This window comes from Callospermophilus lateralis, chromosome 7 (assembly GCF_048772815.1).
Source record: "Callospermophilus lateralis isolate mCalLat2 chromosome 7, mCalLat2.hap1, whole genome shotgun sequence".
NCBI lineage: Eukaryota > Metazoa > Chordata > Mammalia > Rodentia > Sciuridae > Callospermophilus > Callospermophilus lateralis.
In genome coordinates, this window is record NC_135311.1 from 140072683 (window position 1) to 140084935 (window position 12253).

Genomic DNA, 12253 nt, shown 5'->3' on the forward strand with positions numbered 1-12253 from the left:
AGCTGTCTCTCAGCTAAAGAGGTCTGAAAAAACATTGCATTTTTTTCCTTCTCCTCGCAGCTCCTCTGTGTCTAGAATTCCCACTGGCCTTGACCTGGCCCTCTCCCTGGACACCTTTCCCAAGGCCATCCCATCTACTGCTGGGACTTCTCCATCTTTGGACTGACTGCTCCCATACTACACTTCCACCATGACTAGTCTGCCTTCCAAACCCCTTTGCAAGTAGACACCTCCCCATGGGGGTCTTCTGTCCAGACTGAGGCTCTGGTATTAGTCAGACCCCTTGCCCTACCTGGGCTCCCCTCACCGCATCCGGCACCTCCAATCCATTGGCGGTTCTTACAGTTTCTATTTTCAAAATATGTGTGGTTCCTGCCCATCTTTTCCCAATGCCAGCCAGGCACTGAATTTCCACAGGGGCTACTGGGAAAGCTTAGCTAGAGTCTCCTAGTTCCTCTCTTCAAGCCCTCCCCAAAGTCAGGTGACCTGAATGCAGAGGTGATGCCACTGCCCCTTCTCCATCTTCACCTCATGGAATGCTCCAGCTCAGAGGTCGATGAAGTCAGCATGGAGTTTTGGAAGGCTAAGTAACCCACAATTATCAAAATCCTTAAATAATTAAATGTACATTTCAGGTCTGTCCAGCATTACTTCTCCAAAGCATTTCCACAGAAATCATGCAATTTGGTACCAAGTACAGGGAAGAAAGCAGTGATGGGGAAAGGTAGAGTCCTATGTCATCTCCAGGGTGCTTCTCTCAGCTTGGTTACAATAGTCCATAGCTTTTGCAGTAGCTCATTTTGGTTCCTAACAGCTGAATAGGGAAAGGTGCAGAGTTTTTAAGTTGCACTTTGTATTCTCAAAGCTTAATACACTTAAAACTGAAACTTGTTTTCAAGGCCATTCTACAGTTTTGGTTTTTTTTCCTGGTATTGGGAATTGAACCCAGAGCCTCAAACATGCTAGGCAAGTGCTCTACCACTGAGCAATACCTGCAGTACTGCCCCCACCCTTTTATTTATTTTTTATTTTTTTTAAAGAGAATTTTTTAATATTTATTTTTCAGTTTTCGGCAGACTCAACGTCTTTATTTTATGTGGTGCTGAGGATCGAACCCAGCGCCCTGTACATGCCAGGCGAGCGCGTTACCGCTTGAGCCACATCCCAGCCCCACCCTTTTATTTTTTTAAACTGAGACAAGGTCTCACTAAGTTGCCCAGGCTGGCCTCAAACTTGCTCTCCTCCTACCTCAGTCTCCAGAGTAGCTGGGATTACAGGCATATGTCTCTGGAAAGACTGATTTTAGTGTTGTGAACTGTCTTAAAGGGATCTGTAGAGGCATTGACATGGAGAAGCGGCTGTACCACATCCTGACCCCCGTGCCCCCAGAAGAATTGAGAACTGTGAACTGTCTCCTGGTGGGGGTCATTTCTATTCCACATTGCATCTTCAAGAGCCAGGTAACTCCTCCCTGCCCCACCCTGGGGCAGCCCTGCAGGGAGCCTGATTGGGCCATGGCAGAGGGTGAGCAGCTGACTTGGGGCAGCTCTCTAGGGAGTGGAGCCAATTAGAGTGTCATGGTATCCTTGGAGTCCCAGGGATGTCAGCCATGGCGTGTGTGGTCAGAAGCCCCAGGGTGGAGCCATTACCACAGGAAGGGGTCCTGGGAAGCGCAGTGGTGGCCTCTGCAGGACTGTCCCTCTTGTGAACAGTCTTCAGAGGCACCCAGCATCTATACAGCCCACGGTTAATACAGGAGTAAAGGAGCAATAGAGCTGGGGTATTCCTTTGCTCCTCACCTGCTTGGGGATGCAAATGCACAGCATACCCACCTCCTCTTCTGGGGCTTGGTGTGTTTGGGGAGCCAAATCAAACAGAAAGGAGGTACTTGCACACTTGTAGGTAGGCCTGTGGCTTCAAGAGGCCTTTTGAAGCCAGAGGCATATTGGTGCATATCTGTAATCCCAGCCACTCAGGAGGCTGAGGCAGGAGGATTGCAAGTACCAAGGCCAGCCTGGACAACTTAGTAATACTGTGACTCAAAATAAAAATGATGCAGCTCAGTGGCAAAGTACCCCTGGGTTCAGTTCCCAGTACCACAAATCAGTGAGAGTAGTGAGGCCCCTGAGGGAGGGAGCAGTGCCTGCGGCACCAGGCTGAGACCCGTCTTCCCCCCACATTGGCTCCCAGGTGCGGAGAGCACACTCTCGAGGCCCAGGCTGAACAGGTTTCCATGTGTTCCCTTTGTGTTTCCATTTCAGCGAGGACCTGAAGGGACGATTCCCTACGTCACAACAGATTATAATTTTAAACTTCCTGGAGCATCAGGGAAAATTGGAGCAAGAGAATTTGATGAGACACAGGAAGGGAAACTGAATCGAAGACCCAGATTCTATCAGAAAAAGTAAACAAATTTCAACAAGGGAAGAGAAGTTTGTACCAGGAAGCTTGTTGTGGAGCCTGACACCAGCAGACCTGGTGGGTTTTGTGGCTAATGATGATGCCCTTACGTACAGGTTTCCTGTGGAACTCGTGAGGGTTGTATATTGAAAAGCTGCAAGTTTCTCTCTTAACGCTACGTGGCCTAGAACATGGCCCTGTTGTTTGTATGGTTAATCATACTTGCAGTCTGGTGTTTTCTAAAGGAATTTAAGGCAATGAGCCAGTCATGGTGCCATACCCCTGTAACCCCAACAACTCAGGAGGCTGAGGCAGGAGGTTTGCAAGCTCAAGGCCTGCCTCAGCAAGTTAGGGGACACCCAGTCTCAGAATAAAAAATAAGAAGGTGGAGCTGGAGTTGTGGCTCAGTGATAGAACATTTGCCTAGCATGTGTGAGGCCCTGGTTCAATTCTCAGCACCACATATAAATAAAGGTCTATCAACACCTAAAAAGTATTAAAAAAATAAATAAAGAGGGCTGGGGCCTGTAGCTCAGCAGTAGAGCACTCCTGTGTTCAAAGCCCAGTGCCACAAAAAACAAATCAAGCAAGCAATGGGGAAAAGTTTGTACACTATTAAAATAGGAAGAATTGGGTCAGTTCCTCAAAAAATTCTTCTAGGATCTGGTTATTGGAACATCAGGATAACTGATGGGCAGGACCTCTAGCCTGAGGTTGGGAGTGCCTGTGGCCTCAGTGGGCAGGTACAGGCAGGGAGCCTCCGCTCTGTCACCACCATCAGACTTCTCCCAGCCACATGGATCATAAGTTAGAAGACTGTATTTGGTCTGTTCCTTTAATAGATAAAGATTTGGCATCAAGAGCCCTTTTAATCTGAGGTGTCACTCAAATTGTCCTCAAATTTGAAAAAGTTCCTGATGACTCTTTAAACCTAAATCTGCTTCCACTGACACCTCACCTCCTTGAAGTTCAAAGAGACGGCTGCGGGGCAGAGCTCCAACCTTGGCCTTGTGAAGAGACCGAGTCACAATCTGGGACAGTTGCACCTAAACCTTGCCTAGGAGCAACTCCGACCCTGCCGTTGGGGCGGTTGTCATCACATTCCCTTCTCCCTGGAGTTGGCAGTTCCCATCCTCTTGAGAAATGGGACCAGCTTGTTCCTGCACCTGTTGCCCTAGGGTGGGTGCTAAGAAGCATTTCAGATTGCCATGGAGACCAGTGAGGAGTTCCAGCTCCCGGTCCAAGAGGCGGGACACCATCTCACTTACCAATGTTTGTCCTGTGGTCAGAGCCTTTGTGGCCCCTGGCAACCTGCAGGCCTGTAGCAGGGCTCACAGATGAGCACAGGATGCCTCGGGGCAGGATACTCAGACCCATGAAGGGCTCCCTTCTTAGCCTTCACCTTAATCTGAAGGCAGCTGTGTTGTGTCTTTCTGGGTTGTCAGTGCAAAGAATTCAAGACAGTTTGCCACTGTCAGCAAGTCTGGGAGAGGGAACTTTGCTCTGAGCCTTTAATTGTGGACCTTGAAATGTCAGTCCCATCCATAAAGAAACCAAGTCAGCACTAGGGGGCGCTGCCAGCCTGCGGTGGGGCTGGGAGGGGTGCCGTTGAGGGGACCCAGGCACGCCTCTAGGGATTTGGAGGTTCTGGAGGTGGCTCTTTAGTCAGCTTAGACCCCAATAGTGACATCCTCCTGTGATCTCATTGTCAGTGGCCTTCAGGGTGCTCAGAAAGGGTCAGATTGGACTTGGTCCTCTGATTGGGCAGGCCTGAGGTTCAGCAACAAGGGGCTCTTTGGGGGAGGCATCTTTGCCAGGCCCTTAAGTGTGATTTCCACAGTAGAACATGCTTATAGATGAATATGACTTGGGAAGTAAAAACCTTTGGTTAAATGTCAGTTTTATGGTTTTAAAATCAGTTCTTTTACAAAAATCTATCCATGGGAAAAATAGATGTGAAAATAATTGAGAAGATTCTCAAAATCTAGGACTTACTTCATAAATAAAGATGGTCCAAGTTGTTTCCATCTGTTCTAAGGTCAGACTTCCTGTGAATCAGTTTATCAGTGTGTCCCCTGCAGCCATCTTAAATACTTTTTAAAAAGCCACTGGAGAAGGCAGTGTGACTGGCCTTAGGAGTGCCTGGGGTTGGCTAGTGTGTACCTGGCCAGAGGTGGCGTGCTGGAGCAGGCCATGCCAGGCAGGCTCTGGGATCCTGCCTCCTCCACTTGGACCCCTCTGATGGGCAGTTACTTAACCCAGGGGACACTCAGTTTCTGCCTGCTAAATGGGGTGAAGACTACTGAGGGATGTGGGGTCCCTTTTGTTGTACCAGATGCTGGTTTGGGGGGCGGTGCTGAACCACACCCAGGCTTTGTGCTTGCCAGGCAAATGCTGTGCCACAGACCTACCATCCCAGCTTCTGGTGGTGAGTTTTAAAAAGTCCTCTGGTGGGATTAGTTTATCCTTTTGTTTACATGGCGATATAGTGACTAAGGCAGCACGTTTTGATGGTAGGTTGGGATCCCAGCCCCACCCCTTCCGAGCAGTGTACCTTTTTTGGGGGGGCGGGTACTGGAGGGTTGAACTTGGGGTCACTTAACCACTGAGTTGCGTAGCACCTTGCTGTTGCTGAGGCTAACTTCGAACTCGTGATCTCCTGTCTCAGCCTCCCAAGCTGCAGGATTACAGGCATGTGCCACTACACAAGGCCTCTGAGCAGTGTGCCTTTTGAGGGAGTTGAGTGACCAAGTCTTCCTTTGAGGTTGGGGTAGTTTCCATCTGGGCTCCTGGGAGAGGAGTAGGTGAGGTCCTGGTATAGGGGCTAGCCCAGTCTCTGGCATGCAAAAGATGGTCCGAACTCCTGGTGTGTGGCCTGACTAGGTTATGAGCTAGACAGCAGAACCGAATTATGTCCCTCACAGTTGTGTTGAAGGATACGGACACTGCTTGCCCATCTTGCCTCCATTTACACCTGTGGAGGATGATGCGGAACCCCTTCTCATAGGTAGCACCCTGGATCCCAAGAGGCTGCTGTGTCACATCTGTGTGCGCTTACGAAATTGTGCCCTGTTACAGATGGTTTCCACCCAACTCGTCTATTTATACATGAACTCTGTCATTAAAGATTTTTGAGAACACGAATGTAACTGTGTGATTTTATTATGTAAATAAGCCATTTTATTCCAGATAGTTAAGTGCCTGTAAGGTACTGTGGCAAAAAATGGAAGGAACTTAATGAGTTAGGGTGCCAAAGCAGGAGACTCTCCGCCACCCAGCAGGTTCCTGTGCTCACTTTCTGTCAGTGTTGCTGGGGTTCATCTTAGTCTTCCTGTGTGGGCCCCTTTGTAAGTTAAGGGAGCAGCAGCTCAGCATGGGCGGGAGGCGGGGCGGGGGCAGGGCATACCTGTAATCCCAGCAGCTCAGGAGCCTAAGGCAGGAGGATCATGAGTTCAAAGCCAGCCTCAGCAACTTAGTGAGACTCTGGTTCAAAAAGACTTTTCAAAAGGGTTGTGGGGTGGTGGTGGAGATGTGGCTCAGTGGTTAAGTGCCCCTAGGTTTAATTCCCCGACTCGAAGGAAAAAAAAGGGAGACCTGAACACGGAGCTGCAGCATGAGTTCTGCTCATAAGTCTCCCCTCCTAGGCTGGGCGGGTGAGAGAAGGAGACAGTGACAATCTGCCGCAGGAGAAGCCCACGTGACCTGCAGGGCCCCCCTCAAGAAGACTTGCCGGGGAGGGGCAGGAGGATGGCGGTGCTACATGCTGAAAGGAGGCTTGTGCCACAGGCCTAGTCTGCTCATACCAGGTGCTGGGTAAGCGGTCTTGAGATCCACAAATAGAGCTGAGCTGGGCAGCCCAAGGTTGCCATGGTTACCGGCCCTGATGCCACCACCTTGATGGCTCAACTGAATGTGGCTTGGCTTTTTCTATTGCTTTGGAGCCCCCATAGTCTGATCTGTGACCAGGCTATGACTGTCCCTGCTTGGCAGAAGCCACCCAACTTTCAGGCCTTTCTCACCAAGGAATCTAGCAGAGGGATTGCTGCAGACTTGGGTTCGCAGGACTAAGGTCTCCATGGCTCTGTGTTCCCAGGAAGAAGGGAAGGCTCTGTTCCGGGGGTGACTGGGCTTGGCAATGGAAAGTTCAAGGGGGAGAAACCAACATGGAAAGTGCAAGCCATGGTTCTGAAGCGGTATGTTAAATATATAATGCCCAAGAGACCAGTGTTGGAGGAAAGCAAATTGGCAGGGCTGAGGGCTCTGGGGTTTTCTGTGCAGACAGATTCAGCTAGAGAAATTAAGATTGGAGCTCGTGCTGGGAGAAGTCCTTCACAGCCAGGACTGCAGCTGGGCAGAGGGACAGAGACTCAAGTGGCTGATCAGAGAGGCCTGTGGTGTGGGCATGTGGTTGGAGGGCCAGGCAGAGTGCTACCATCCTGGAGGTCAAGCATGAACTCAGTCTTGACAAAACGTGGGGCACCATCGTGAGCAGTGAGTGCATTTTCTCCCTTTGGTTTGTCCGGAAAGAAAGATTGAAGATGTGGAGCAAGAAGCAGAAGCTATGCAGGTCTTGAAGGGACCACCAAGACCCCATCTTTAATTACCCTTACAAACTACTCTGTAGAGCTGGGGGGTGCAGTGCAGTGGTAGAGGGCTTGCCTACCCTGTGCGAGGTCCGGGTTCCATCCCAGCACTACACACACACACACAAAAAAAAAAAAAAAGACACTTTGCTGGCTGAAACAGCTTGTTCTCATTAACCAATGACTTCAGAGCATAGAGGTCAAAGGCCTCCCAGCCCAGAAATTTCAAATTTCAGCTATCAGCTCTGATTTGGAAAGCAGAATGAGAAGGTGCCTCAGAACCTCCAATGTGTCACATTTTGCAAACTGTCATATTTTGTGCATTAAAATTGGGCCCCCAAGTTCACTTTCAACATGTGCCATGACATATTTGGGGAGTGAGGGTCAGGAGTCATGTCCTTGGAATCCAATAGCATCCCTTCAATGCATGTTTGGGGCCCTGGCCTGGGAAGCAACCTGATCCCAGCCTAAGAGAGATGGGCCTGGGGTACACAGGCCACTGACTTCTCCACTGGTATCCAAATCAGAGCCTCTGTTTCAACCTTTCCCTGCCCCCTGCCCTGTGGCATGGCCAAGACAGATTTATGAAGCAATCGCAGAGAATGCCCCCAGTGCTACACGGGCCCCTCATCCCAGGCAGGGTCCAAGCTTCTGGCGCTCCCTTTGTCTCACCCACAGGCAGAACTCAGGCTGTCCAGACTGGGCCCTGCTGGGGGTCCAGAAGACCAACTGAGTTGTGTGAACCATGTTGGCAGCTAGTCACATCGACACGCGAGCCCTACGACGTCCAGTCACTTCCAGGTCCATGGCTTGTCCTGCTAAAGGCAGAGCATGTCCGGGTGTGGGCAGAATTGGGGCTACAGGCCTTGGGAGTCTCCCTGCCTCGTGAGTGGCACCTGCTCCTCTTCAGTGTGTGCATGTGGCTTTAAGTTCTTCAAATTAAGAGATAAATATAAATACACACATGTACTTTTTGTTCTGCTTGTAAAAGTAATGATTTTCACTGTAAATTTTTCAAACAGTACATAAGTACGATATGTCCTTTTCCAGTTTGTTGAGAATTTTTTTATGAATCACACACACATATCTATGTATATGTGTATATGGAAAATATTTTTTAATACTTTTTTAAGAGAGAGAGAGAGAATTTTAATATTTAATATTTATTTTTTAGTTTTCAGCAGACACAACATCTTTGTTTGTATGTGGTGCTGAGGATCGAACCCAGGCGGCATGCATGCCACATGAGCGCGCTAGCGCTTGAGCCACATCCCCAGCCCAAAAATATTTTAAACAAAATGGTAGAAAATATGTTTCCAAATTGCCTTTTTCAGTTAATATTATATTTTGTTGTTGTATTTGATACTGAGGATCGAACCCTGAGGCACTTAATCACTGAGCCACATCCCTAGCCCTTTTCTTTCTTTCTTTCTTTTTAAAATATTTTTTAGGTCTCAATGGACTGTTAAGGTCTGTAAACAAGTCAGATTGGCACCTGTTATTTTGCCAGAGAAATGTTAAAGTCTGTAAACAAGTCTGGATGACACCTGGCCAAATGCCAGAGGGAGTGGTCTGTGAAGTAACAAAAGCTAGCCATTAAGTGTGGAGATTCCTTATTGGTTGACTGCTGTATCTATTTTATGCTAATTAGATAGGCTGTGTAAAATGTATAAATACGGCTCTTATTCTACAATAAATGGCTCTCACTCCTGCTGCATCAAGATACACAAGTCATTCGTCACCCCCCGCTTATTCTGCTGCAGCCGGACTGCGGCAATGGACCTTTATTTTATTTATTTATATGTGGTGTTGAGAATCAAACCCAGTGCCTCACACATTCTAGGCAAGCGCTCTACCACTGAGCCACAACCCTACACCCAGCCCTCCTCAGTCCTTTTCTGTATTTTCTTTAGAGACAGGATCTTGCTAAGATGCTGAGGCTGGCTTTGAACTCGTGATTCTCTTGCCTCAGGCTTCAAAACCCCTGGGATTGCAGGCATGTGCCACTGCACCCAGTTAATACTATAGTACTATGTTTTGGACATTTAAATAACGCCAATACCTGGGCTGGAGAAGTAGCTCAGTGGTAGAGCACTTGCCTAGCAGGGATGAGGCTGGGACTCCATCCCAGACACTACAAAATAAAAAAATAGGAGTTAACTCGTACAAATAGCCTTGTTTCTTTCATTCATTTATGTGTTCCTTCATTCCTTTATTCTGGTATTTTGGCTTGAACCCAGGACTCATGCGTGCTAAGCACGTGCTTTGCCACTGAGCTCCAGCCCCACCTCATTTCTTGTAAAGGCTTCATAATAAGGAGGCTCTAACTTGACTACTCAGCTGGCCTGTGATGGATACCTCGGTGGTTTCTGGTTTTCACACCTTAAGTGATGGCACAGTGAGTGTCCCTGCACCTGATCTCTGCACTTGTGAAGGATCCCTGGGGTGAATCCCAGGGAAGTGGGGTTGCTGGGTGGAAGGTGAGAAGGTTTTTCATTTGAATAGATATTTCCCTGTTGTCACCTAGACAGCCACTACTGCCATCAGAGGATTTCGTCCCTTTTTGTGCTCTTTAGGCCTGGTCATCACCTTCCTGAGCCATGTCTCCAACACATGGGGGTGGGTGGCTGGATGGGCCCCTACATAGTCCCAGGCATCTCTGCTCACCCACTCCCATTGCTGAAATGCTGTGGCTCTTGGTGGCGGAGTGGGAGGCTGCAGCAGAATCCAACTTAGGCTTCTGGAGCTTCTGCAGGTGGGGCCAGAGAGGATACCGATGCTTCACTCTCTTACCTTTCTTGTTAGTTTTCCATTTCTAAGGGCCCCTTATACAGTAAGAGGCCATAGACCTGTGTGGAATCAAGCAACTTATTACTGTGGGATCTTAGACAATCACTCTGGCTTTCTGAGCTCTGGTTTCATTATCTGTAAGTAGAGATAATAGCGGTGCTTGCTGTCCAGATACAGTGGAGATCAGACACTGTAAAGTTTTAGTACCTATCTGACAATTTTATCCCAAGTTTTTTGAGCCCCGTTTCATTGTCATTGTTTCTGTTGGTTTTCAGTCATGGGGTCATATTCACTTGTATGCCTAGTTTTTTTTTTTTTTTTTTTTTTTTTTTTTTTTTTGTGTGTGTGTGTGTGTGTGTTTATTTATTTTATTTTATTATTATTATTTTTTTTTGCTATGTGTTGGAAATTGTATTTTTTGGGGGGATACCAGGGATTGAACTCAGGGGCATTTGACCACTGAGCCACATCCCCAGCTCTATTTTGTATTTTATTTAGAGTTTGGGTCTCACTCAGTTGCTTAACACCTCGCTTTTTGGCTGAGGCTGGCTTTGAGTTCACAGTCCCCTTGTCTCAGCCTTCCAAGCTGCTGGGATTACAGGCATGAGCCACCACACCTGGCTGGATATTGTATTTTAATAATTACTTGATGGAAAAATTTGAGGCCTGGGAGGATAGATTTTTATATGCTTCTGCAATAGACTAGGATGACCTAAATCCAAATTTAAGAACTGTGGTTCCATGAACTTTGAGCTTTATAGGCCTATCTAAAGGAAAAATCCGTCAGGGTATAGGTGGCCACACCTGTAATCCTAGTGACTAGGGAGACTGAGGCAGGAGGGCCCTCAGTTCAAGGTCAGCCTTAGCAACTCAGAAAGAGCCTATCTCCAAGTTAAAAATAAATAAATAGAGATTAAAAGGGCTGGGGATGGGCTGGGCGCGGTGGCACATGCCTGTAATCCCAGTGTCTCAGAGGACTGAAGCATTAGGGTCACCAGTTCAAAGCCAGCCTCAACAATTTAGCAAGGGTGCTAAGCAACTCAGTGAGACCCTGTCTCTAAATAAAATACAAAGCAGGGCAGGGATGCGGCTCAGTGGTCCAGTGCCCCTGAGTTCAATCCCCAGTACCCTCAACATAAGGTCCTTGCTTAGCATCTTAAGTGGTCATCTTAAGTGACCGCAGCCATTTTAAGGAAAAAATTTCACTTTCCCACCCAAGGAAGGGCCTTTCTGAGAAAGGCTCACCATTCCCTCACACCAACCCCCAACCCCTAACTGTCCTCATTAGGACCCGCTCAGCTCCGATTCCTGAGTCTGCCCCGGCACCCAAGCCTTTTTGCCTCTCTCTCCTACAGAGAGGCGGCCTTTACTTGTCAGCTCTGACAGACTCTCCTGGGTATCTCTGTCTGGTCTCTCGTTCCTTGCTTTCCCTTCACCCCTCCCCCCCAAAACAGGGCTGGGGATGCAGCTTAGTGGAAGAATGGCCCTGGGTTCAGTCCCCAGTATGGGGAGTGGGGGGCAATAAAGCTAATTTCCCAACTTTCTTCAGAATAAACACCTTGAAGGCGGAAGCATCGGGCTTTATCTCCCTGAGCCAGGTTGGCTGGTTTCTCTTTACCTCATGGAGATTAAACCCAGGGTCTCTGCCATGCTGGGAGAGTTGATCTATTTTTTTTTAATATTTATTTTTTAGTTTTAGGTGGACACAATATCTTTATTTATTTGTTTATTTATTTATTTATTTTAATTTGTTTTAGTTATACATGACAGTACAATGACTTTGATATATCATTCATTTGAATCAGATGGGATATAATTTCTCATTTTCTGAGTGTACAGGTTGCAGAATCTCTTTATTTTACATTTATGTGGTGCTGAGAATCAAACCCAGTGCCTCACACATGCTAGGCGAGCACTCTGCCACAGAGCCACCACCCCAGCCCAGAGTTGATATTTCTAATATTTAATAAAAAACTTTTTTCCACTCAGCATTTTGGTTGTCCCAAGTGGGAAGAGGGTCTGAGTCACTTACTCCATCGTCATGGGAAGCGGAGGCCTCACTGAATGGTCACCTGTTTGAAGCGTTTAGCACAGTTCCTCCCATGGTTAGTGTTACATCCAAACCTTCAGGAGAAGAAACTAAAGTTTGAGACTTATGACAAGACAGAAGAGAGGCTTTCTGTGACCAACCAACCCAGAGCCACAGCCGGGTCATAAAGCCTCTGTGCCCACTTGGTCCTCCCCACGTCTCTAAGCTCCCACCCATAATTACTTCTTTGATAGCAGCTTTAAAAATCTCAGTCGGAGCTGGGCATGAGGGAGCATGCCTGTAATGCTGGCCGCTTTGGAGGCAGGAGGATCACCAGTCAAGGACAGCCCGGACGTTTAATGAGACCCTCTCTCAAACGAAAAACAGAAAGGCTTAGGGATGAGGCTGAATGGCACAGCACCCCTGAGTCCAGTCTGAGACCACATCCCTT

At 48.0% G+C, this 12253-nt stretch overlaps 1 protein-coding gene across 2 annotated transcripts in view; it reads left to right on the forward strand.

Moving 5' to 3' along the window:
• The window catches only part of Nol9 (nucleolar protein 9), a 20412-nt gene extending 14617 nt beyond the window's left edge, over positions 1-5795 (forward strand). The window contains exons 11-12 of one of the 2 annotated variants that reach the window (XM_076861386.2): positions 1327-1460; positions 2262-5795. In XM_076861386.2, coding sequence (XP_076717501.1) covers positions 1327-1460; positions 2262-2408 — 281 coding nt within the window. In that variant the 3' untranslated portion in view covers positions 2409-5795. The other variant, XM_076861387.2, reaches the window with a different exon arrangement.
• Positions 5796-12253: the final 6458 nt, after the last annotated feature.